The 27,311-nt window shown below is 44.5% G+C and overlaps 1 protein-coding gene across 1 annotated transcript in view; it reads right to left on the bottom strand.

Annotated features, from left to right (window-relative positions):
• LOC138537904 (complement factor H-like) overlaps positions 1 to 27,311 on the bottom strand; it is a 763,015-nt gene that overhangs the window by 385,944 nt on the left and 349,760 nt on the right. The window contains exons 4-5 of the mRNA XM_069641488.1: positions 17,384 to 17,569; positions 6,292 to 6,477 (exon numbers count right to left, since the gene is read on the bottom strand). Coding sequence (XP_069497589.1) covers positions 6,292 to 6,477; positions 17,384 to 17,569 — 372 coding nt within the window. The remainder of the gene's footprint in view (positions 1 to 6,291; positions 6,478 to 17,383; positions 17,570 to 27,311) is intronic.

Genomic DNA, 27,311 nt, shown 5'->3' with positions numbered 1-27,311 from the left:
AATGGACATTTATAGGGAGGGGAGGAGGAGAGGGCAGGTGGAGGAGGAAGAAAGGCGACTATGATTTCTATGCCCGATGGCAGTTGAGGTAATGTCGGAATTTAACAAGAGGAGGGGAGGGGTGGGGAGGAGGAGAGGGCAGGTGGAATGAGAAAGACAGGAGGCCACAATTACTATGCCTGACGGCAATTGGGGTAGTACCAGAATTTAACTAGAGATGGGGAAGTGTGGGGTGGTGATAATAATAAGTAATGTAATGTAACTGGAATGAGAAAGACAGGCAGCTACAATTACTATGCCTGACGGCAATTGAGATAGTGCCGGAATTTAACAAGAGGAGGGGAGGGGTGATGAGGAGGAGAGGGCAGGAGAATGAGAAAGACAGGCGCCACAATTACTATGCCTGACGGCAATTGGGGTAGTACCGAAATTTAACTAGAGGAGGGGAAGTGTGGGGTGGTGATAAGGGTGAGGGAGGAGGAGAATAACAAAACAAGCAACCAACGTACTAGGCCAGACAAACTTACAGAATAGTGCTGGAGGGGATGAGAAGGAGAAGAATAAAAGAGGGCAATTGTCACACTGGTCAGGAGGCAAGTATGAAATAGCAAAGTGATAGAGAAAGGTGAGAGGGGGTAAAGGGGGTAACAAGACCACATAAAGGGAGAACCGAGGAGGGGGTGGGGGCGCACACAACTAAACGGGGGGTCAAAGGGGACACACAAAACCATCAAGGGGGCACACATACCCCAATATAAAGGGGATAGAGGGGAGGGTGGATACCACAACACGCGGGCGTAAGGGGGTTACAATCAAACATCATGATGGGCACCAGGGACATGGGGACACAATGAACATCACAGGGGGCAGGTGGGTCAGGGGAACACACTTGAACATCACACAGGGCAAGGGGGGACATGGGGACACAATGAACATCACAGGGGGCAGGGGGTCAGGGGAACACACTTGAACATCACAATGGGCAAGGGTGACGGGGTGCAGGGGGGTCACACTTGGACATCACAAGGGGCAGGTGAGGCAGGGAAACACAATCTAACATCACAAGGAACACAGAGAGCAGGGGGATACACTCAGACATCATGAGGGGCAAGGGGGGCCAGGAGGACACACTATAACATCATGAGGGGCAGGTGGGAGGGGGACACACTTGGACATCTCGAGGGGTAGGGGTGTGGCCAGCAGCATACCTCTAGTGGATAGGGAGCTGACAGGGGCCTTTGGAGTGGGCCTTTCTGGTGAAATGGGCCGGCTAAAGCCTGCCAGTCCCCCATGGGCCCATGAAGATGTTAAGCAGGCCAATCGGCAAGCAGTTGGAGGTGTGGAGGAGGGCTCAGAGCCTCCACCAAGGGTGCCTTCTCCCAGGCAGCCATCTTGGAGTTGCCACGAAACAACAGGCATCAAAGGGCAGATTGAAAGATAATGGTCCCATGCGTGCTGCCCCAGGTTAGGAAAAGGCCAGCAGATTATGTGTGGAGGTCGCTGTGCTCAAGGAGCAAAATAAAGTAATTTAAGTTAAATGTTGTCGATTTTCGGAATTCTTTCTTTTTTCTTTGAAAATGCTCACCGCACTTAGGATGCAATCCGATCATGTCTGGCAAAGTGGTAGTGCGGTCTGGGCCCCTGGAATGCAGAGACACTCCCAGGAGTGCACAGGAGCCAGCCTGGACATCGTGGCAGCAGGAGGAGGAAGAAAGGAGGCTGTTGTGGGGGCCAGGAGTGGGCCTTTGGTGAAGGGGGCCTGCTAAAGCCTGCCAGTCCCCTATAGGCCCATAAAGATGTTAAGCAGGCTAATCAGCAGGCAGATGGAGGTGTGAAGGAGGGCTCAGAGCCTCCACCAAGGGTGCCTTCTCCCAGGCAGCCATCTTGGAGTTGCCGCGAGGCAACAGGCATCAAAGGGCAGATTGAATAAGAATGTCCCCAGGCACGCTGCCCCAGGTTAGGAAAAGGCCAGTAGATGATGTGTGGCTTGCGCTGACAGTAATTGCTCCAAAAAGTACAGTCGCTGGCATTAATTGCACTAAAAATTGGCATTTGGGCCTCCACTATGAAAACATTTTACAGTTTTTATAGACCCTAATAGGGAAAATCTTATGATGGTAGAGTATCTAACTGTCGCTGCTGTCAGGACCACATCAGAAAGGCCTCCACACAGAGCTCTAGAAAAGCAATTTGAGAGGAGTGATAGTTTCGCATTTATCCGAATGAGATCACAACTAGCAGGGCAGTGGGAAGGACAGTGAAGAAAACCTGAAAAATATCTGCGAAGTTGACCGAGATGATCTGAACTGAACTGGGCAATACCTAGGGACCAAATCGATATAGGAATTAAACTGTTGTGTATAGAACTAGTATAAATTAATGGCAGTGGGAGGTAAATGTAAAGGCTAAAAAGATTAACAGAATACAAGCTATAAATCAGGAAATCAGAGGATAGACGAAGGCAATAGACAGGTGAAAGGCTAAATTATGAAGAGAATGTAACACATGAACTCATCATGGAGATGGCCATATTGCAGATGTTTGCTTCGAAAAAGTGTGCATCATCTGGGGAACGAAAGCCATGGTTGACTCGCACTTTATTGGTAAAGAAGGATAGCACGCTGGCACAGATACAAATCACAAAGGAGGACATACTGAAAACGTCGCATGATGCAGGGGAAAGCTGACAGGCACTCCATGAAAGGATACTAAGGAAAAGCTGTGCTGGGTTTCTAAGGCACACGCAGGAACATGTATGTCATCAAAGTACACAGAACGGAGAGCAGTGATCTCACAGGCATGCTTCCAGATGGCACTGACATCAAAGAGCAATGAGTAGAGATCCTTCAAACATGGTTCATGCTGGAATGAGAATACATAAGAGGAGGCCTGAAACCATGCTTGAGTGAGGAGTGGGGGAGCCTGCAAGTCAGGCTTTCAGTAAAAATCCAGGAGACTGCATTGGCTTCAGCCTGAAAAATACTAGTGCCGGTGCAATCCTACTCATGTACAGGCGGTAACAAGCAAAGCAACAAACAAAAGGTCAGGAACAGGCCTGGCTCAGAAAAACAAAACTCCAGGAGTAAAGCCAGCCACTTAGAGCACTGAGCTCCCCAGTCAAAGGGCTTATGAAGCAGGCTCACTGGATAAAGCAGTTTTCAGTTGACCCCAGCTGACTCCACCTCCTGAGCATGGTCTTTGCACGGTTTGATGAAAGGCATAGACTGAAACGGCCTATGATCAGCAACTTGGTTTTGTGGTTTATCAAGGAGGTGTGTGGACAGATATCAGGAGTACTGTACAGTGCAAGGGCATATGAGCTGGAAGCCAGAAGCAAGCACTGCCCCCGGAGGTGCAGATGATTCCGTAGTTTCCCCCATGGAATGACGACAAGGAACGACATGCACCATTCTGGCCCTGTAAGGTCAGGAACTGGTTTCCCACAGTACGGAAATTCCAGATTCCATCCTGAAGGTTCACAGGTCAGTGGCAAGGTGCTTGAACTGTTCACGAGTGCCCCCAGGCATTGAGAGGAGAACCACACTGGATCACCCTGAATTGTGAAGAGAGATGATAGCTTTGCAATGACAGATGAATGATTGAAACATTTGCACATATTGGCCCTCATTACAAGTGAGGCGGTAAGGGGTTAACGGCGCCGGTAAAGATGCCGGCGCCGCTATCCCTGTGCCGCCTCATTACGAGGTCCCCTCGCGGGACCCGCTCTGGACTCCTTTGCGGGTCCCGCGAGGGGACCAGCATGCTAACAATGGGCCCGTCATTAACAGGTCAGTTGTTAGCATGCTCCCCATTCCCATTGAGCCCTATGGGGGCTGAAATGGGGATGGTCCGGGTCTGGGTTCCCTGAATGGGGAAATACCGGGCTCTTAAAAGTCGGAATGGCCCGGTATTTCCCAATTCAGGGACCACGGACCCAGAACCGAGTTTGGAGGCCGCCATGCCCTAATTAAGCTGCCGCCAAACTCGTAACGAAGCCCATAGTCATTTTTTTTATATTTAAAACAGTTCAGTACTTTTCTGGTGTTCTGGTAAGTTTCTGCACTTACTGAAAATGTTTTTTGTTGTTGCCAGCACTGGTCAATGGATCCTGAATGCATGCACTCAATGATTAACAGACAGCAGTTTGCAGAATTTTGCAGTGGTTGCAGATGTGATTCATTTAGGGAGTTTTCAACGTTAATGCAAATCTGACGACAGATGTTCTCTTTATGAGAGTCTACTGTTTTCAAAGGAGGCTGTTGATGGCTTCCCTTTCCCTTGTAATAAAAGAGTGTTTTGCTTCTTTCTGCCAATAATAATCACCATTGCGTATCTTGTTATAATGCAAATGTCCTGTCCTGTTTCTTCTGTTCCTCCTTATGTGTCTGTGTCAGGCCCGACGACTGCAGGCTTTTCGGCGTGCAAGAAATAAATAAATAAATCAATATTTCATATCAACAACGAATGGGAGGCTAGAAAATTTGGAAGAAACGGTAACAGGTGATGAAATTCTCATTTTTAAAAAATCGATGTTCTGCTAAAAATCGACAAAGGAAACTTTCCCTGCAACTATGTGAAATCCAATAACATTTCAGACTCTGTCCATAATATACATCTCAGGTGTGACTCCACACATTTATTTAAAGAGCCTTTAGAAATAACACAGCTGTAAGAACGCATTGCAGCAGCCTGCTCGGTAATAAAACATTTCTGGGAGACGATACTTAGAAATTGTTTTTTTGGTAATTAAATAAGAGACCGTGACGTCATCTGAAATAATTTGGATAGACTGCCGAATTAGACAGCTGGGTTTCTGTGTCCTCTATATCGTAGTTCAGATTACAGCAATGACTCACTTTTATGTGCACATACAAAGCAGCTGCAAATAACGAATAGACCTGGTAAGAGTTTCCCCCTGGAGAAGTGTGCATTCGCTTCATTTTTCAGCTGTGTTCATTGGCTCAACCATGCTTTGCAGGCGGAGACAAGCACTGCGGCTAAGTGCATTCATTCGGCGCCATTTTGAATATTTTGCCGGCACAGGAGAGGGGCACTGAGTGGCAAGTCCACGCCACGTGCTAGCCCTGCTCCAGCGTGGAAATCTGCCAGTGTCCCTGCCTGCATCTGATTGTGATGCAAGTCAAGAGGTTGGAATCCTGCTTTCTCGGGAGGATAGCAAGATGACGAGGAGCTACACAAGTTCGATCCCCGGCTCCAGCCTTAGAAACCTCTGGTTATTACGCGCGTTATAAATGACCTATTATAATTATTCGGCCTGCTTCTGACACCAGGGACACTTTTGCGGAATCCGTAGGCATTCAGGGGCATGCTGTCCTCCCTGCACATACCTGGTGACTGTCTTTACTGCTGTCTTTCGTTTAGGGTTGCACAAAGGCACGGAAACATTGGACCACCTGCTTTCTGTTCACCACAAGCACAATAGCACGAGAAAGGGCTGCAGACCTGATAGTGTTAGCAGCCACCAACACCTGCCTGCAATGTAGACCTCATTTATTGGGAGTCTGGACATACTTGATGTAATTTCATGTAGTATTTCTAAATTGCAAGTTCTGCCATTGAAAGGCTTCAGGATACTGGCAGCTGTCTGGAGAAGATTCAGTGTAGTGTCTGTTGAACGTGGGTTACTCTGAGGTGGGTCCTGGGGTAGGATCCACAATCTTCCCATACAACCGATTTTATGGACAAATCTGATTGTGTATTTCTCTGTGTCTTGCCCCAACACCCATGAATGTGAGTGGCCCTCGAGGTGTTAATCTGGCTGGGCGGAGAAATCAAGAATGGGTGAATGGGTTGGAGTGCTCTTCAGAGGTGTGGATCTGGCTGGACAGAGAAATCAAGAATGGGTGAATGGGTTGGAGTGCTCTTCAGAGGTGTGGATCTGGCTGGACAGAGAAATCAAGAATGGGTGAATGGGTTGGAGTGCTCTTCAGAGGTGTGGATCTGGCTGGGCGGAGAATTCAAGAATGTGTGAATGGGTTGGAGTGCTCTTCAGAGGTGTGGATCTGGCTGGGTGGAGAAAGTGAGTGTGTGCATGGGTTGGAATCGACATGAGAGATGTTCATCGGGCTGGACAGGGAGGGTTGAATGTTTTGGAGCTATGCAAATTGATGGCACCAGATGTAACGTAGCATTTCTCTCACTTTCATTGTTTTTCACGTTATACCCAATAGTGTAGAAAAGGATGTGCAATAAAAATAAATAAGTAATAATAATAAAAATAAATAAATATTTCTGTTTGACTCGAGTCTCGTTGTAATATGCTTTACTTACTGCGTTCACATTGAGGATACTCTAGTCTTCTGTTTAGGCATGTTGCAGTCATCTCCTGGGTTGGCTTTCTTTGGAATCCAGATTTACACGAAAACTCGACAGTTTCTCCATTTTTGATTTCCGCTTTTTCTGTTTGAAGAATGAGGTTATTTGCCTTCACTGCAGAGGTGGATATCACACATGAACCTGTAGGACAAAGTATACCAGGCCATTATTAACTATTAAATGTTTTAGTGATATCAGACAGTTTACAATAGCATAGTATCAACATAGACATTCAAGCAAGGAACATCTTTTTAACATATAGGATATTATTTAAAAATCCCTTTACTGCAGTAGGTCTTTCATATTAGCAGTCTAATCCAAGCTTCAGGCACTTTTTCACAGCAGAAGCGGGTATACCTTGCTAAGAGTTCAGCTCAGTGTGCTTCTTTAGGGTGAGACCTAAAGAACACATTACAAAACAGACAAGCTACACAACTGTTGTCAATGTTTAAAACTGATGGCTTTTTGACGCCTGTCTGAGAGCCTCCTGACAACAAAAAATATGGCAGTGGAATAATCACAACTAAGTATATTGCTCTGGGCACGCTTGCACAACAAAGGTTTTTGAGCCGTTCTGCACCATTGCAAATAAGTTTTGGTCCTGCCCTCAATGGGAGCTGCACAGCCATCCGGAACTTCTAGTCCAGCTTCCTTCTGCGAGCAAACACAAGCAACCCATGCTATCTTTCTGAAACCTTTCCTTACAGCACAGGTCCTTGGCGGCAAATTAAGAAATTAAACAAGATAATGTCCAACCGTAGCTCTCAACGATGCAAGCACACAAAATCGATAAATACCTGTAGTGTTATCTTGTACTCAGCCATAAAACAGACAGGCCTACCAACATTAGGCCTTTGTGACCCCTCCTAAATCACAGGAATTCCACTTCCGGGCATCTCCCATCTCCTCCACAGGAAGAAGAAAGAAGATAATCTGCTTCCATCCAATTAGTTTTGAGAGAGGTAATGCATGTGTGATATTGATATTGGACACCAAAAAAAAAATAATAAGTTAACATTAGAATTCCTCAAAGACCGTATGATACCTCTAACTTTTCTAATATCGCCTTATGGACTGAGGGATAGTTCATTATCGTGCCACGGCCCATTAGCAGGGAAAAGGTCATGATCCCAAGTAATAATAAACCCTCCCAAGGTATATAAGGCTCGAAAAACATAATATTAGTAGCAGTAAAGATTTTGGAGTTGTGGTGTTGAAGTAAAACAACTTAGTTTAATAACGACTTAACAAGACAAAACATGATAGTAAGTTAAGGGTGCCATTTTATTTCACATGCACATTGGATGCAGGTGACCACCAAAGTTAGCACATATATGCTGTAAGGTCCCCTGCATTCAATTTTCAACATTTGCAAACCAGATTGTTATTGGGAAGTGTGAATGCAGACAAACTCACATTTACTCTTGACTATTAAACTCTGCTTTTTAAAACAAAATAAACACTACCTGCAGAGTCCTTGTGGTCACGTTACTCTGTTCCCCAGAGGGCTGCCTTCAGTGGCTCTTGTGGAGGAGGAGCCAATACAATCAAAAGGGCTGTGGAAAGAGGAGCAAAATGGAGTCCTGCAGAGTCCTTGTGGTCCAATTACTCCGTTTCCTGAGGTCTGATTTCAGTGGCTGTTGTGGAGGAGGGGGCTAATACAATCAAAAGGGCTGTGGAGAGCGGACCAAAGCGGAGTCCTGCAGAGTCCTTGTGGTCGCATTACTCTGTTCCCCTGAGGTCTGCCTTCAGTGGTTGTTTTGAAGGAGGAGCCAATCAATCAAAAGGTCCGTGGAGAGTGGAGTGAAGCTGAGTCCTGCAGTGTCCTTGTGGTCATGTTACTCCGTTCCCCTGATGCCTGCTTTCAGTGGCTGTTGTGTAGGAGGAGCCAATACAATCAAAATAGCTATGGACAGCGGAGTCCTGCAGAGTCCTTGTGGTCCTTGCGGTACGAGCTGAGGAGTGCGAGTGTCTCCATCCAACCTGCTTGTGGACCTGTGGACTCTTTGCCCAGGAGCCAAAGAATTGAGCAGAGGGACTGTGACGCAAAACTGTGCCGTAAATCTACATAAACAGTTCATCTGTCTCCCAGCCTCCACAGTCCCCCTCGCTTTATTGGTGTCAACGGACTTGTGTAGTTCTGTGTAGGAGTATTAACATTACCCAACACGCTGTAAGGCTCGGGGGTTGGGGGAGTTGTACTTTGGCAGCTCCTCAAGCTGCCAGGCATGCCCCACCCTCGGCCTGCTTTTACTCGGCTTCATATCTTCATATCTTTGTTACCACACTGAATGCAGGGGCAGTGAGAAAGCCGTGGGGGGTTAAGGAAGCGCACTCGTTGTGGACATTGTTCCTGCTCGTAATTGGGGCTGTGTCCTCTAAGCGTCTCCCTAGCACAGTGGCACAGTGGCGCTTGGAGATTGGAGCTGGGGGGCTGCTACTGCTGACTACTGGTTGTTGCAACTGTTGCACTGTTTATGAATCATGGCAAAGGCTATTTACTTCATCGGTCTGTGGAGTTATTGTAGAGTCACTGGCTCCTGATCACAATCTTGATAGCCCAAAGCTTTTTGCAATTGACCTGCCTGTCAATGGACCTGCCTGACAGGGGGCTGCAGGGTCTTTCTCGCCCCCTGTTCTGTTACATGGTAACCTGGAAGTTTGTTTAATAGACCTTCTTGCTAAGGGGTTGCAAGATTTTCCCCTCCCCCGTGCTTAGGGACGTTTTCCACTAAGGCAGTGTCTAAAAGTAATAGGGCCTCATTACACGGTAGGCGGTAAGGCTTTACCGGTACCGGTATTTTACCGGTACCGGTAAATCCTTACCGCCTTACTACGAGGTCCCTTTGCGGGTTGGGGAATTTAGCGCCTGCTTTTTGCTGGCATTAAAACCAACCCGCAAAGGGACCAGTGGAGCTAATTACGGTACCGCAATTTGCGGTACCGTAATTAGCGCTTTCCCCATTCCCATAGAGCCCTATGGGGCAAAAATGGGAATGGGGAAGGGAAATGGTGGAAGGGGGAATTACCGCCCCGCCAACCTTGGAATAATGGTAATTCCCCTTTCCACCAAGGCGGTGCCGGTATTTTACCGGCATGAACCATGGCGCTAACAGCGCCATGATTCACCGCCTACCGTGTAATGAGGCCCATAGTATCTGCTTGGTATTTGTTGTTAGTGGTGCTGCGAGGCCCATGAGAGTCTCCTCTCCCCCGTTTCGGAACATATTCCAGGCTGGGCCCAAGATAAAAATCATTGGCTGTTTCTTGGCTCCCTTTATGAGCTTTTCATTTTGCTATAGCTTATATATTGCACACTTGCACTTTGACTGACTGCTTCTGCTGACTCTTTCTATTAGTATGCACCTTGCTTTTTATCTGCATAGATGCCATTTTTAGCATTGGTGCTAATATTTTTCATTTGTATGTAGAGATCAATGAATTTTAATGTCATTATGCTTTTTTAGGAAGATTTTATACTTCGTTATTTTGCGTATTGCATTTTAAATTTAGCAGCTCTTGTTTAATATCAGTTTTAGACTTGCTCTGTTTTCCTTCTCTGTCGTTGGTCCTTTCTCTCTGTCCTCTGTTCTCTGTTCTCTGTTCTCTGTCCTCTGTCCCCTGTCCCCTGCTTACCACTCACAGTGGTTCTAGTGTAGGTACAGGTCCCTGTGTGGGTTGGCCCGGTGATGGGTGACAGGGGCCGAGAATGGTAAAAAGAAAATTAAGAGAGGAGGGGCCTCATTACGACCCTGGCGGAAGACCATGGTGCTATTAGCACCATGGTCCATGCCGGTAAGTTACCGACTCCGCCATGGAGAAAGGGGGAATTACCACCCCATTACAAGGTTGGGGGGGGCGGTAATTCCCCCTTCCACCATGGCCCTTCCCCATTCCCATTTTTGCCCCATAGGGCTCAATGGGAATGGGGAAGGCACTAAGTACTTAGCACTTATTTACGTACTTAGCACCAAGGTCCCTTTGCGGGTCTCTACTTTAACGGCTGGTAAAACCAGCCGTTAAGGTCGGGTCCCGCAAAGGGACCTCGTAATTAGGCGCTAATAGGTTAACGGCGCCGCAGCCTTTTACGGCGCCGTTAACCCATTAGCGCCTGGGTCGTAATGAGGCCCGAGGTCTCTATGGCTACCAGTGCTAAAAAATCCAAGCAAATAAGAGCACCCAAGGTTATTAGCAAACCCGTAGCCAGGGCCCCTAATCCTAGGCGACCTGTGAGTCAACTGTCTCTGGATTCCTATTTAAAATCAATGGCGGGGAACCTGGAAGACAGGATACAAGTAATGGAAAAAGCAATTTGGGAAGCTGCCTCTTCAACAGGGGACACTAATGTAATGGCGGATGGGGGACTGGGAATGGGGGTGCTCTGGGGTATTGCTACTTAGCCAGGATATTGACCCAGTTGGCATTGCAGGGGAAAAAGTAACCACATTGGTCCCTCCTAGGAATGTGGGGGAGGTCTTGGGTGATCAAGGGCCTACTTCACTATTAGGGGATGAATCAATAGTCTCATCCACAAAGGATGATGATAAGACATCGTTGGAGGCTTTATTAGATAATAAACTGAAACCATTATTCAGACTTTTGGCAGCAAATAAGGGGCCTCTGACTGGGGTAACCCATCGGATGATCAATGTTTAGCCAAAATAGAGGCTACACATGCTCTGCTCCAAACTTTCAAAAAAAGGGGTCATGAACACTCTGGCGATAATGGATGACTCAATTAGAGATTCCAAAATGAAAGTGAATGCCAGAATTGTGCAGGAAGGGGGCCCTGCACAGTGCAGACCCCCAGGGGGAAAACAAGCCAGATGGGGCAGGGGGCAAGAGAGGTTATAGCTACAGGTGATATTCCCAAATTGCCCACATCAACTGGTGCACTGATAAACTGAACCGGATTAGGGATGCCAACAGAAGGGATAAATCTCCCCCCGATGGCAGACCCCTTAGTTGGTGTGATAATGTGGGTCCAGGGCTTACCTGTGGGAGTCATAGAAACTACTTCATCTCTGATGAATAAGGCCAGACACTGGATACATTCTAATGTGATGGGTCCTAGTATAGACCCTGAATCATTGCTAATGGCTAGAAGAGTGGGATGGGTAGACTCCACTAGGATGTCCCTTGAGGGTGGCTGCATTGTGGTTTCATTTTCAAATCCCACTTTAGTTAGCCATATGGTGACCTCAAACTTAACAAGGGGTTTGAGGGCCAATGGCTTGAAACTAGATAGCAGATGGGTGGGTTTGAATAACTTTTATCCCCAAGGGAGTTTGGGGCCAGCCCCGCCCGTGGACCGTTGGGAAAGGTACACACTGGGGGACTCATGCTGAGGCGGTGGTGCTTGTTCTTCCTTCCCCAGTGTGGTTTGTGCGCCTGTATGGGCAACTGTGAGGGGAAACGGTTGTGAACAACAAGGTTGGGCTGAACGCAACTGGGATCTTGCATCTCAGAATAGATTTGAGACATTATCATCATTGGATGATCAGGATTGACAGGAGATAGCGCAGGCTTACCCACAGGCGGGGACTTGGTGAGTCCTTCAGGTAGGGGGACAGAAAGAAATATGGAGGTCACTGAAGTTAAAATTGTATCCTGGAATATATCAGGCTCTAGGGGTAAACTGCAGTTGGATGAGAACGTGGAATTTTTGAAGTGCCAAGTGATCATCCTCCTGCAGGAAACATGGGACCTGGAGAAGCCCCGCCTGGACGGATACACCTCTTATGGCATCCCTGCCAAAAAGAATAGGAGAGGGAGACGTTTTGGTGGTCTGGTTGTAATGGTCACGGCCTCTTTAGCATGTACGGTGGAGGTAGTGGAGACCAAGTTGGAATTTATACAACTTTTGAGGTTCAACACCTTTGGCACTAATGTGGTCTATTTTCTAAATTTCTATAATAGTCCCAATAAGGCAGAGGGGGAGGTTTGGTTAAAAATAAATGATTTTGTTGACAAGTATATGGCAGATCCAATGAATACCCAGAAAATATCTATATGAACACATTGAGGAACAAATGTTAAAGGTTTCAGAACCTCAACTGGAGGATATTATGGTTTGCACCAAGGGTCTCTAATTGAGTGCCTGGCTCATTGAGTGGGGCTTGCAATCAGTGAATGGGCGCATCATTCCAGACATCCCTGATAGACGTACATTTTTAAGAACCACCTGGGATCCTCCATCATTGATTATTTTTGTTTAACGCTGGACCTATGGAAACTCATTTTGAGCTTTGAAGTAGCAAGAGTGGGTAATAGCGATCACTACCCGTTGGTCTTAACTGTCAAAGGTTTGGTCGAGGGGATGGTGCGTGTGTCCGGCCCACTGTGCCAAGTAGACAGTGATATAGTATCTCTTAGAAGAATTAAATGAGGGACAATCCAAGGCTCTGGCCTCCATTTGCAAATATTAGCCACCCAACAAAGCACCTTAATGGGGATAATGGATAAATCTAACAGCCAAAGGGAAATGGTGGGTCTTTTTATTGGTATCCTGGAGGCCCTCACTAGGGGTTTTTCAGTGGTTCCCAGACAACCAGGGAGTGATAGAAAGCGGGTCTGGTTTGACCAAGCCTGCAAGCTGGCAATATCGGCCCTTTTAGATGCTCTAAAGTGCCCTGCGACGGACAGACGTAGCATTGTTCAAGCACGTACTGACTATCAGAGGGCGATTGGGCAAAAGAAATTGGAGCTGGAAGTCATGGCCTGGGAAGAATTTCTAGAGGCCATTAGGGTGAATGATGCAAAGGGATTCTGGGACTTGTAACGAGTGGGTCCTCCAATAAGGGAAAACAAGGTCTAGAGGGCACTTATGTGGGGGCAGCGGATTGGGTCTCCTACTTTGGGACTTTGTACGATGATGGTCACGCAAGAAAGGAAAAGTTGTCTTGGAGCGTAACTATGCACTTTTCCTTGAAGGAGGTGGCTAAAGCAATAGGGGCCCAGTCACGAAATTGAGCACCTGGACCGGATGCCATACCGGCAGATCTCTTTATAAGTCAAATTAACTTATGGGCTTCGGTGCTGACTTTGGCCTTTAATGCCTGTTTGTGTGCAGGGCATTATCCACCATCCTGGAAGACGGCAACCATCTTTCCTATCTTTAAAAAGGGCGATATAACCAAACCTTCGTATCACCCCATTTCTCTTCTGGATACTTCTTGCAAGATTTTTGGACGGGTACCGTTGGGCCACATAGAGCGTTGGCTCACCGAGGCGGAAATCTTAAGCGATATTCAGTTTGGGTTTCACTCTGGTTTGGGCCCAATGGAACAGGTACTAAACCTGTATCTTTTGTTATCAAATGTTGTCTTCTGCAAGGGCGAGGTAGTTTACCTTGCGTTTATAGACTTAAGCATAGCTTTTGACAAAGTTGATCATGCTAAACTGTGGGCCGTGCTTGAGTCTATGGATTGCCCTGCAGATATCCTGAGAGTGTTGCAGGAGATACACTTGGACAATAAAGCTAAAGTTCGGTTTGGTCCGGGGCTCAGGTGCACCGAGTGGTTCGATATTGTATTGGGTGTTGGACAAGGGTGTGTTTTGGCCCCCATACTTTTTACCTTTTATATCAATGGGATGTTGCAGGCTTTGCTGAACACCGCTGTGGATTTCCTGAGACTGGGGGTAGGTCATTCCTGGTTCTGGCATACGCCGATGATACAGTGCTTATGGCTAGCACTCCCAGGGCCTTGCAGGTTTTGGTTGATGCTTATGCCTCCTTCAAGACCAGTTTAGGTCTTATCATTAATTCCAACAAATCAGCGGTGATGAGCTGCAGTGGAGGTAGAAAGCTTATCAAGATGCGTCCCACAGTCTGCAAGGGGGAAGTCATCCCAAGGGTGGCCGAGTAAGATTACTCGGGGTCAGATTTTCAGAGACTCTAACAGGAATGGCACATGCAAAAAAACAGTCCTTGAAAATGTGCCAATACTTGGGGCGTCTCTCCCGGTTTTTCTGCTAATTGCAGGGGTCAGAACATGGAATCGGCCCACAAAGTATATACTATGGAAGTTAAGGCAGCCACACAACATGGACCAGCTCTATGGGGGTATTGCAAGGCGGTGACATGCAGGCCAGGGAAAATCGATATTTTAAAAAGCTACCGGGACTTCCTGGCTCTTCTTCCTGCACCTCGGTGCATAGAGAATAGGGCATGGCCTTTCTGGAGGATGATTGGGCAGTTGCCCCAAGCATCCTATGGCCGAGAATATGGGGGAACAAAAATGCCACATTATGTCACTTTATAATGAAAGCGACGTTGAGTAGGGACTTGTGGCATAAAATACCCTGGTTGAGGTCCGTAAAAGAGCAAATTTGTAAGGTGAATGTTCCGGCTGTGCCACCATCTACCATGATGTTATCACTGCCGTAAGTAAGATCATTTAAGGCAGCAGTTATTAGGGAAATCGTGGTTAAACATATGAATGTGGCACTGGCGTCACAAGCGGATAGTTTTCATCAGCTTATAAGCGGGACACCAACTCTACAGCCGTACCTTGTCTGGGCCAGGAATAAACATCAAAGCTGGCTCATTACAAGGGCATGATTCGATCGTTTATGGCTGAGAGGTAATATAGTGAACTGGGTGAGTTATCCAGAAGATCCAAGTTGTCCTGTGTGTGGGGCCCGAATAGAAATTTAAGCCATTTTATCGTGTTTTGCCCAAGTTATGGGAAATCAAGAAAACGGACCATCCTGCAAGTTCTAAAATGTACAGATTTGTGTCAATTTAGGCCAGCAATGTCTCTTCTATTAAGGACGGAAACGAAATTGACGGCCTGGGCCTTGCTGTCGTATTTGAAGGCTGGCATGTTTTACAGAAGGGGGTTCTTAAAAGGGCAAGTTGTTGCATTTTAAAATCATGTAAAATGTGTGTTCTATTGTTATTTTTGTTCTGCAACTGTTTTAAAATGTAATGGCGATTGATTTACTTAATATGCACCAATGGATTATGTTTTCTTTTTGTTATGTTATATGTATGTGTTTTATGAATATTTCTATTCGAATAAACATTTACAATCAAGAAGCAGTGCAGTATCCGTTGTAGGTGGGTTACTCTACGGTGGGTCCTGTCAGGGGTGGACTGGCCTAGAGGGAACTCTGGAGATTTCCCGGTGGGCCGCTGAGCCTTGGGGCTCATTTGCATGGTATTTCCAAATGTTCCCAAAGGACAAGGGTTGAGATTGCTGAGAATATGCAACATGGGGCCAATTTGAGCATTATTTCCAGGGAGTCTTTTGGTTCCCAGTCCACACCTGGGCCCTGTTAGAGGGGTAGGATCCACAATCTTTGCGTACAACCGATTCTTATGGACAAATCTGCTGATTGTGTATTTCTCTGTGTCTTGCCCCAACACCCATGAATGTGAGTGGCCCTTGAGGTGTGGATCTGGCTGGGTGGAGAAATCAAGAATGGGTGAATCGGTTGGAGTGCTCTTCAGAGGTGTGGATCTGGCTTAGCGGAGAAATCAAGAATGGGTGAAAGGGTTGGAGTGCTCTTCAGAGGTGTGGATCTGGCTGGGCGGAGAAATCAATAATGGGTGAATGGGTTGGAGTGCTCTTCGGAGGTGTGGATCTGACTCGGTGAAGAAATCAAGAATGGGTGAATGTGTTCGAGTGCTCTTCAGAGGTGTGAATCTGGCTGGGCGGAGAAATCAAGAATGGGTGAATGGGTTTGAGTGCTCTTCAGAGGTGTGAGTCTGGCTGAGCGGAGAAATCAAGAATGGGTGAAAGGGTTGGAGTGCTCTTCAGAGGTGTGGATCTGGCTGGGCGGAGAAATCAATAATGGGTGAATGGGTTGGAGTGCTCTTCGGAGGTGTGGATCTGACTCGGTGAAGAAATCAAGAATGGGTGAATGTGTTCGAGTGCTCTTCAGAGGTGTGAATCTGGCTGGGCGGAGAAATCAAGAATGGGTGAATGGGTTTGAGTGCTCTTCAGAGGTGTGAGTCTGGCTTAGCGGAGAAATCAAGAATGGGTGAAAGGGTTGGAGTGCTCTTCAGAGGTGTGGATCTGGCTGGGCGGAGAAATCAATAATGGGTGAATGGGTTGGAGTGCTCTTCGGAGGTGTGGATCTGACTCGGTGAAGAAATCAAGAATGGGTGAATGTGTTCGAGTGCTCTTCAGAGGTGTGAATCTGGCTGGGCGGAGAAATCAAGAATGGGTGAATGGGTTTGAGTGCTCTTCAGAGGTGTGAGTCTGGCTGAGCGGAGAAATCAAGAATGGGTGAAAGGGTTGGAGTGCTCTTCAGAGGTGTGGATCTGGCTGGGCGGAGAAATCAATAATGGGTGAATGGGTTGGAGTGCTCTTCGGAGGTGTGGATCTGACTCGGTGAAGAAATCAAGAATGGGTGAATGTGTTCGAGTGCTCTTCAGAGGTGTGAATCTGGCTGGGCGGAGAAATCAAGAATGGGTGAATGGGTTTGAGTGCTCTTCAGAGGTGTGAGTCTGGCTGAGCGGAGAAATCAAGAATGGGTGAAAGGGTTGGAGTGCTCTTCAGAGGTGTGGATCTGGCTGGGCGGAGAAATCAATAATGGGTGAATGGGTTGGAGTGCTCTTCAGAGGTGTGGATCTGGCTCGGTGGAGAAATCAAGAATGGGTGAATGTGTTTGAGTGCTCTTCAGAGGTGTGAATCTGGCTGGGCGGAGAAATCAAGAATGGGTGAATGGGTTTGAGTGCTTTCAGAGGTGTGAATCTGGCTGGGCGGAGAATTCAAGAATGGGTGAATGGGTTGGAGTGCTCTTCAGAGGTGTGGATCTGGCTGGGTGGAGAAAGTGAGTGCGTGCATTGGTTGGAGTCGACATCAGAGGTGTGTTTCTGGTTGGACAAGGAGGGTTGAATGTTTTGGAGCTATGCAAATTGATGGCACCAGATGTAATGTAGCAGTGATTCTGTTTTCTCTCACTTTCATTGTTTTTCATGTTATACCCAGTAGTGTAGAAAAGGATGTGCAATAAAAAATAAATAAGTAATAATAATAAAAATAAATAAATATTTCTGTTTGACTCGAGTCTCGTTGTAATATGCTTTACTTACTGCTTTCACATTGAGGATACTCTAGTCTTCCGTTTAGGCAATTTGCGGTCATCTCTTGGGTTGGCTTCCTTTGGAATCCAGATTTGCATGAAAACTCAACAGTTTCTCCATTTTTGATTTCCACCTTTTCTGTTTGAATAATTAGGTTATTTGCATTCATTGCAGAAGTGGATACCACACATGACCCTGTAGGACAAAGCATAAAAGGCCATTATTAACTATTAAATGTTTTAGTGATATCAGACAGTTTACAATAGCATAGTATCAACATAGACATTCAAGCAAGGAACTCTTTTTAACATATAGCATATTATTTAAAAATCCCTTTACTGCAGTAGGTCTTTCATATTAGCAGCCTAATCCAAGCTTCAGGCATTTGTTCACAGCAGAAGCGGGTATACCTTGCTAAGAGTTCAGCTCAGTGTGCTTCTTTAGGTTGAGACCTAAAGAACACATCACAAAACAGACAAGCTACACACCTCTTGTCAATGTTTAAACAAGATGGTTTTTTGACTCCTGTCTGAGAGCCCCCTGACAACAAAAGATGTGGCAGTGGAATGATCACAACCAAGGATATTGCTCTGGGCACACTTGCACACCAAGGTATTTGAGCCATTTTGCACCATTGTACATCAGTCTTGGTCCTGCCCTCAATGGGAGCTGCACAGCCAGCCAGAACCTCTAGGCCAGCTCCCCTCTGCCAGAAAACACAAGCAACCCAAAATATTTTTCTGAAACCTTTCCTTGCAGCACAGGTCCTTGGCGGCACATTGCAAAATTAAACAAGATAATGTCCATTCGTAGCTCTCAACGATGCAAGCACACAAAATCGATAAATAATTGTAATGTTATCTTGTACTCAGCCATAAAATAGATAGGCATACCACCATTGGGCCTTTGTGTCCCCTCCTAAGTCACAGGAGTTCCACTTCCGGGGCACCTCCCATCACCACCACAGGAAGAGGAAAGAAGATAATCTGCTTCCATCCAATTGGTTTTGAGAGAGGTAATGCATGTGTGATATTGGTATTGGACACCAAAAGAAAAATAATAGTTAACATTAGAATTCCTCGAAGACCGGAAAGAGTTGCCAATTTGATATCGCTATCTTTTTTAATATATCCTTATGGACTGAGGGATAAGTCATTATCATGCCACGGCCCATTAGTAGGGAAAAGGCATGATCCCAAGTGATAATAAACCCTCCCAAGGTCTGTAAGGCTCGAAAAACATACTATTAGTAGCAATAAAGATTTTGGAGTTGTGGTGTTGAAGTAAAACATTGTAGTTTAATAACGACTAAACAACACAAAACGTGGTAATAAGTTAAGGGTGCCATTTTATTTCACATGCACATTGCATGCAGGCGACGACCAAAGTTAGCACATGCATGCTGTTAGGTCCCCTGCATGCAATTTTTAACATTAACAAACCGGAGTAACTATGAATGCCGACAAAATCACCTTTACTCTTCAGGATTAAACTCTGCTTTAAAAAAACATATATACACTACCTGCAATTTACGCTTTGCAGGCAAGGTTTTATAATGGATTCCTGTGGAATCTGCCGGATCATCAGCAGGTGCACATGCAAAGCCAATTCCATAGGAATCCATTGGTTTAACGCCTGCAGGAAAATCTCATGCAGAAGTAAAACCAAGTGCTCTCCCCAGAAGGAAGGGGGAAGCAAAGTGGAGATGCAACCTTTGCTTTGTTCCACTTCTCCGCCTGAGAAGGGCAGCAAAATGCCCTGGAGTCGAGAGGGAAAGCATAACTGGCTAACACCTTACTTGTACACCTTGTATTTGCTCTCCATAGCATTTAAAATGACCCCTTAAGTGTGGTTTAATTTTGGAATATTTAAATAACCGGGTTGTCTTTACAAGGAAAGCATTTTAATTGCAAATTCGGTTCAACTGGAACAGTTTTAGCTGATCTTGGTTTAGGCGCAGGGTCAAAGTGAAACGTGAAATGTTTTTCTTTACAAAAATGAAAGCATTTTTCTATGCTTTAGCTTTCACTGTGTTGTGTTAAGTTGTTGTTTTGTTGACAGGCATCTTGCAGTACTGGTTTTTGAATGTAGAGACATGCTTCCTGTTCTTTCACTGGCTGCTTTTGAAGTATACATGAATGGCATGCAGTCAGTACCAGTAGTTATTTACTGCATTCCACACATTCTAATTGGCTCAGAGGTGATCAATAAGAGCTTTGATGGGCTAATAGGTCACATTGTTTTGATTTTTCTTAATAATAAAACGATACAGATAATTCCACTGAACAAAACCCCCTTTTTTATAAAGTTCCATGTTGAAAGCATAGTGAACACATGCGTCCTGCTGTATCAGTCTCCTGATGTGCAGCTTCTGCTCTTTATTCATTCCTTTAGATACCTTTATTAGACATATTTGTCATTAGGCATACAATATAAAACAGTTATATTAAACTCAGAACAGAGGGTGAGGCTTTGACAGTCCAATATCTATCTAATAACAACTTGTATCTAATTATACTTAGAATGTATCTTAAGAATTACAATATCATTTTGGTACAGGAGACTTGGTTGATGGATTGTCCGGTGTTTGATGGTTATAAGGTAATCATTCGGGCTGCCGTTAAAGGACTTAGGGGAAGACCCTCGGGTGGTCTTATCACTATTATTAAATCACACCTCTCGAGCAAAGAAATAATTGAGGGCACCATACAAAGAGAAGCCCTTTATTCAATAATAGAACTTGAGAGTGAAAATACCAAAATAAACTGTATGATTGTGAATGGTATTGGCATGTATTGGAACGTGGGAATGTGTGGATTGAATACATTCCAGGACACGATTGAGAACTTTATGCACAATTGGCAGGCCTCTTATACTAAATGTTATATTGTAATTGTCGGAGATTTTAATGTAGCATGTGTAGACTTGATAGATTTAGATGTTGATGAGGAACTGCAAATGGCTTATGATTTAAGGCTGAATGTGAGAAATTGTTTTAAATTTAAGCATTTGCTAAATACTATGGGCCTGAGAATGCTCAATGAGATGTATAACAATGGTATTTCTTTGAGAAACACATGGAATAATGGTGATAAGAGAGATACCCATGACTATATATATGTGGATTTGAATGTATATGATTGCTGTGCAAAATTTGAATTGTGTAAACTGAGCACAGTGACCATATGTTAACAGCCAATTTCACTGTGATTGCAACTGAAAGAGAGGCAATTAAATATGTTCCACTTACAATAAATCAGAGAAGAAATTCAGATTAGTCTCCCATTCTCGTTAACAAATAAACTCGATGGGAGAGTTACCAATGATTGCAATTTGAGTAACTATGAATGAAAATGAAACACACTCCATTTTTTGGTAACTATTTAGAGGAAATCAAGCAAGAAATGATGATTGGAAGTAATAGGTATATGGTATAAGGGTAATCAATTGAACTGTGTTACACATCTTCATCATTATGATAGAACTTTGGTAGAGTGTGAAAGGTCATTTAGAGCTGCACTTAGATCTATTAAAAAGAGCAAAAAAGAGAAGGATGATAAGATTAAACAGATTAAGTTGGAAAAACATAATTTTAGATCTCGGATGATTAGTCATCGCAGAATTATGCAACTAAATGATTCAGAATACATGCTCAAGCTCTTGGGCCAAAAGAATACTGCATATTTTGGGCAGGTTCTAAATGGTGTGAACGTCTTGCAAGCAGTGATACAACAAATCCCATCTCAGAAGTGTCTTGGATAGCTCATTTTGATTCCATATATAGGAAGCTGGATGTGTCTATCCCTCCTTCTCCATGGTTTGACAAGAACTCTGAGAACCTTGGAGAAATGATGTCATTTGAGCCCATATTGTTGGCCACTAAGAGAGCCAGCACCCCGAAAGCCCCTGGACCAGATGGGATGAGTAATATGGTGTTAAAAATGTTTCCTAAATTATGGGATAATATTCGGACTCTATACTTCTCACAACTGGTCCCATCAGGAATTCATTCCAAAATCTTGGCAGATTGCATATGTGCTCCCAATTTATAAAAATGGAGACATCCCTTCTAATTATAGGCCCCTGATGTTGATGGACGCCGACCAAAATTATTCACTGCTGTTCTTTTGCAAAATCTTGAGGTTGGGCTTTTGAAAGCGGCAGATTAAAAAGTACAGGGTTGGTTTTCGTAAACATCAAAGTACTATTATGAACAGATTTATGATTAGATTATTGCAGTATTTAGCATGGTATAAAAAATATGAACAAGTATATGTAGCATCCATAGCCTTAACCATAGGTTTTGGTTCAGTTAATCGGAATTTTTTATGGTATAAGCAAGCAAAATGGGGAATTGCCGATGGACTTTTGAAGTGGAAAGCTAAATTGTATAGCAACATTTACATTAAAGTCAGGTTGGATAGGCACAGATCCTTGTCTAGAGAGATTGTAACTGACACCGGACATAGACAAGGTTGTCTTTCAGCGCAAATTTGGATATATCTGACTTAGAAGAAGAAATAATTCATGCTGCATTTGGATCTCCTAAAATTGCACTATTAAACTGCTGCTGCATGGCATATGCAGATGATATTGTGTTATTCGACTGCACTAGCCGTAGTTTACAGGGTCTGATGAATGCTTTTGTTGTTTATGCTAAAAATAACTTTTTGAGCATTACCTTAGGTAAAACTAAAATGATTAACTTTTCATGTAAGAAGAAAAGAGTCCATCATTCCTGGTTTCTAACTCAGGAAAAGGTGGAATTCACAGACATACTGATCTATTTGGGATTTCCCATTTTTAGCAAATTAAGAAATATGGCATTCCTGAGAATTAAAGCAGACATTTTAGGGAGACACATGAAAAAGATTGATAATAAATATGGGAAATTCTCCATCCCACCTGTAAAAAAATATTATGAGGGTAGAGTGATTCCTAAGCTACTGTATGGTATTGAGGTCTTACACTTATGTATATTAGCTTGGAATTTTATGAAGCGCTAATGTGAAGGAGTACCTTGAAACTACGTGATTGTGCTCCAATGGCATTAATTAGATATGAACTAGGTGTATATTCTATATATTCTATATCATGTAGAGCAAAATTGAGGCTCTTACATTTAATATATACTTTTTAAAAATCCTGTTAAGAATTATTTTTATGAAAACATTAAATAATTTGCATTATCAGGACTATGCTGTTGAGTTTGACAAGAAGGGGGCAGAGATGTTACTTCCATACCGGACATAGGACTGCCTAGAGGTCAAATTCTGAATGTCAGCATCCCCTATGGTAGGATTTATGCATTAATACTAGCAGAGGATCTCAACCTGTGACAGTTTTTGGAGCAAAATCTGAAGACCCATTCCATAAATCAATCCAAATCTCCCACAGCATCACCGCTCATTCTTTGTACCGAAGAAGGAAGGGGAACTATGGACATGTATCGATTATCAAGCGATCAATCATGCTAAAGAACAGATATTCCCCTCCTTATCCACATTCTTCTAAAACAAATATGAGATGTGGAAATGTTCACTAAGTTGGACCTCCATGGTGCCTACCATATGATATATATGCATCCAGGCAATGAGGGGGAAGCCACTTTTAGCACCCGCTGTAGCCTGATCAATTACAATGTCATGCAGTTCAGTTTATGCAAAGCCCGAAACAAGTTTCAACACTTTATTAACGACATCATTCTAGACATGTTGGACAAATACATAGTCAAATATTTGTATGAGATCTTAATATTGTCTGCCCAAGTGTCACAGCTTGTGGATCATGTAAACATGTTCTACAGAGGCTGTGGGAGAACCGCCTCTTGGTGTAAACTGTGTAAGATGAGAATTCTGTGTTTCACACTTGGGGGGTGACATTCTTGAGCTTTGTGCTTAACCCTGTGGTATTAAAATGTATGCAGGCAACGTTTAGGCTGCACTTAAATGGCCTACTGCCTGGGGCATCAAGGTGCCTTGGGCCTTTCTAGGGTTTGCACATTTCAATCTGCATTTAATAAGATGATTCCCAAGTATAGCAGCACGGCTATCAAATTACTTTGTAAAGATATTAAGTACTATTGGGTGTCTGAGGACCAGCAAGCATTCGATTTTACATCCAGTACAACCCCAGATTACAGTATATTCCGAACACTGGAACATGACATTGCGTTTACACCAGGCAGGCGCAGAGCCATTTGTTTTTCTCAACCGACACTTTAATTAACATGCAAACATCTTGAATCCACAATGTAAAGGTGGATTCCTTGTTCTGCATGTATGAAAAAAGACAGGGGAACCAGTGCAACCCCTTCAAATCAAACACAAAGGACATGTCCTTTGTCTATGTGATACACCCTCTGAGTTGTTAGAAGAGATATGTGAATGGGTGGACACGCACCCTGAACTCACAGGGGTTGGGTCCCTTTCTATCCAGCATGACCTCCCCAACACCCATGGGACCATTTATCTACCAATGGCACTAACAAAACAGCACACCTTTCAGTGGCACCACCACTTCCCACTAGCTGGCCACCTGAGCCGGTACACAACAATGGAGTTAATAAAACAATGCTTTTGATGGTCCACCATAACAGTAAATGTGAAGGAGTACATAGCTACATGAACAATGTGTGCCCAGAGTAAGGGAGGCAAGAGAAGGCCTTAAGGATTAATGTAGCCCCTCAATCCAACACTGCATCCTTGGAATATGGCGTTGCATGGATTTCATTACTGACTATACACCCAAAGGGAAATATGATGCCCTCTTCATTCTAGTCCATGCCTTTTCCAAGATGGTTCCCTTTATAGCATGTTGGGGACTTCATGACCACAGTCACCTCTGTTGTTTGTGGAATGTCACTTTTCCTAACACCATATATTAAGTATGTCTTTATCATGCAATGAAAAACAACCAACATTTTTCACAAATTGTTTTCCTTTGAATCTCAAAAGTACATTTACAAAAAAAAACAGGCCATTGTTTTTGTCTCATGCTGAATTACATTCTGATCACTGTAGACATCTCATGTGAAATTATGTTTGATGAAAAGTGTTGTGTAGAGCTACTATAAAGATCATAGCAATGTGTAGAATCTAAGGGGTCTGTGATGTCAACTGGTTCTGTGATAAGAATGTTTACGTTTGAGGGGAGGCAGTTGGCTTGGGAGAACTTAACGGAAAGTTGGGGGTCTTAAGTGTGCTACGTGGAAACCCCAATAAAGCCTGCTGTGTTTCGCAAAACGCTTCAGTGTGCATCTTTATATTGGCGACGAGGAACCCGAGATCCCCAGCCTTTGTGAGATGCAGATTTGATTGGTTTGATTGCCTTCCCTACCGTCCTTGTTCCTGAGGAGTGGCCGGGCCGTAGCCACGCTGAGAGGCCAATCGGATGGCCGCGGAGCTGTGCTGAGTGGACTGTACTCCGTAGTCCGTAGACCTCAGCCCATTGAAGTGCCGCAGGACTCGGCAGACTGTGATGTATTCAGTCCGTGGATCGCAGCGCAGGACCCTTGTGTCGATAATGGATACGCGTTGCGAGTAAAGGACCTTCTACTACTCGCGGTTCACGTGACAGCACTACATGACGCCGCCTGGAAGGCATCCACTGCGCAGGAAGAAAAAGGCAGGCTGCAGAGGGTCGAGTGCTATTCTGCGTGTTGTGTGTCACATTGGGCCCATTAGTGAAGGCGACCCGCCTTGGAAGGCAACAAATCGCCCAGGACCCGCTTGGGTAGGCGATTCTGCAGGCAAGATTTTTTTTCCACATTATCAAAACGGAATACATAATTCGCATATCCTATTGAGGGTATTAGCTGACATATTTTATCTGCTGAGAACATTGTACAGTGGTGCCAATCATCTTTTCTGCAGGTCTGTGAAATTTACCAACCAATACTGCAGACATCTCTGGAGCGCAGTCTCCCGTCATGGCGATGGCAGGGGTTCCGGGCCCTCAAATGTTCATGCCAACACCAGGACATCCCAAAATAAAATGGGGTCCCTGGAAGAAGGGTTTTCTACACTACATGAAGGCGGCATGTGGAAATGGCATGTCTACGGAACGCAAAGTATCTATGCTAATGCACTTCATAGGTTATGAGGGTCAGAGAATCTTTGAAACGCTACCGGATATTGCAGAACTGGATGTGGAGGGCGGCGGAAATGATTTTGATTTGGCTTTGTTGAAATTGGATAAGCGCTTTGAAACAAAGATTAGTACGGTTCTAGAGCACTACCATTTTGGTATGAGAGCACTACCATTTTGGTATGAGGGCACAACAGGAAGGGGACACTGTGGAAGAATTTATTACTGCTTTGAGACACCTGTCTTTAAATTGTAAATTTGGGGTGAAATTAGATGAGCATATTCGAGATCAATTCATGCTTCATTGCTCCAATGATAGGATCCGTGAAGAGATATGACTAAAAGATGTCCTGGATCTCGAAGAGGTCATAGGAATGGCAAAGAGGGTAGAGCATACTCTACAGTTTGTTTCTAAGCTAGCAGTCAAGGAGGCAAAACCTCCTGTAGGTGAGGTTTTGAGAGTGGTAGATCAGAAGAAAGATTTTCGTAAAAATAAGAAGAAACCTAAAGATAAAAGTGTGAAAGATAATGAAACTGGAAATGAGAGGGGTGGTAATAAGGTAATGCAAAGATAAACTTTGGTAAAAGCACCAAAAAGGGAGGAGCGGATATGCTTCTGATGTGGAAGCCCTAGGCATTTATCTACTTCTCCAATATGCCATGGAAGGAGAACAATTTGTGGAAAATGTAAAAAGTGCGGACATTTTGAAAATTGCTGTAAACATTATAATATAGGCGATAGCAGGAGAGTGATGTATGTTGAGGAAAGTAACAGAGCTTCGTCTGATGACGATGATGATGGAGACGCTGAGGTAGTTACGGTCCACATGGTGAAATGCAAGCAGGAGGATGATTGTGAACATCCTATTGCATGGACTGATGTGAATGGGCGGCCAGTAAGAATGATGGCGGACTCTTGCTCTAAAATAACATTGATGTCCCGAACTGTGTATGAGAATGTTGTGGGTGGCAAAGTTGAAGATCTGGTTCCATCCGATAAAAACCCTGGTGGGTACAACGGTAGCAAGATAGAGGTAATGGGGTGTTGTATGGCTAATTTTGAGTTCAAAAGTAGGGTAACTCAGGGAAAGATATATGTTACAAGGAGAGGGGAAACTCTTTTGGGATGGAGGGAGCACAGAGGTTTAGGCATAAGGTTGGATCTGAACACGGAGGAACAAGTTTTGCATGTGGGAGGTAAAATGGGTTTAAATGAGAAATGTCCCAAAGTATTTACCAACAAAGTGGGTTGCCTAAAAGGAATGGTGCACAAGATTGTGCTGAAAAACAATAGTGTGCCAGTATGGGCTAAGCTAAGATCAGTTCCTATGTCTATGCGGAATGCTGTGCATGAGGAACTTAAAAAGTAGAAGAATGCTGGAATCATTGAACCCGCAAAAGCGGTGGAATGGGTTTCGCCCTTGGTGGTGGTAAAGAAGCCCAGTGGTGAGTTGAGGGTTTGTGTAGACCTGAGAGAACTAAACAAGTGTGTGATAGCTGATCGCCATCCACGACCTAATATGGGGGAATTTTTGAGTCGCATTTGAAACGCCACGTTTTTTACCAAATTGGATATGGCAAGCGCATACCATCAAGTTGATTTGGATAGGGAATTGAGAAAGCTCACTGCATTTATTAAATATGATGGTATAATTCAGTTCCGGCGCATGCCTTTTGGCTTAATATCTGCCTCATCCATATTCCAGAAAGTAATGGATACATTACTAAGGAGGATGGATAAAGTCTGGTGTTTTCAAGATGACGTCTTGATATGTGGTGAAAGCGAGGATGAACTTGAAAGGAATGTGGAAAGGGTGCTGTATGTCTTCAAGGAACGTGGAATAATAAC

The sequence above is a fragment of the Ambystoma mexicanum genome, chromosome 1q, assembly GCF_040938575.1.
Source record: "Ambystoma mexicanum isolate Mex_15411 chromosome 1q, UKY_AmexF1_1, whole genome shotgun sequence".
NCBI lineage: Eukaryota > Metazoa > Chordata > Amphibia > Caudata > Ambystomatidae > Ambystoma > Ambystoma mexicanum.
The sequence above is the reverse complement of the archived record's forward strand: the minus strand, read 5'-3'. Positions and strand labels throughout refer to the sequence as shown.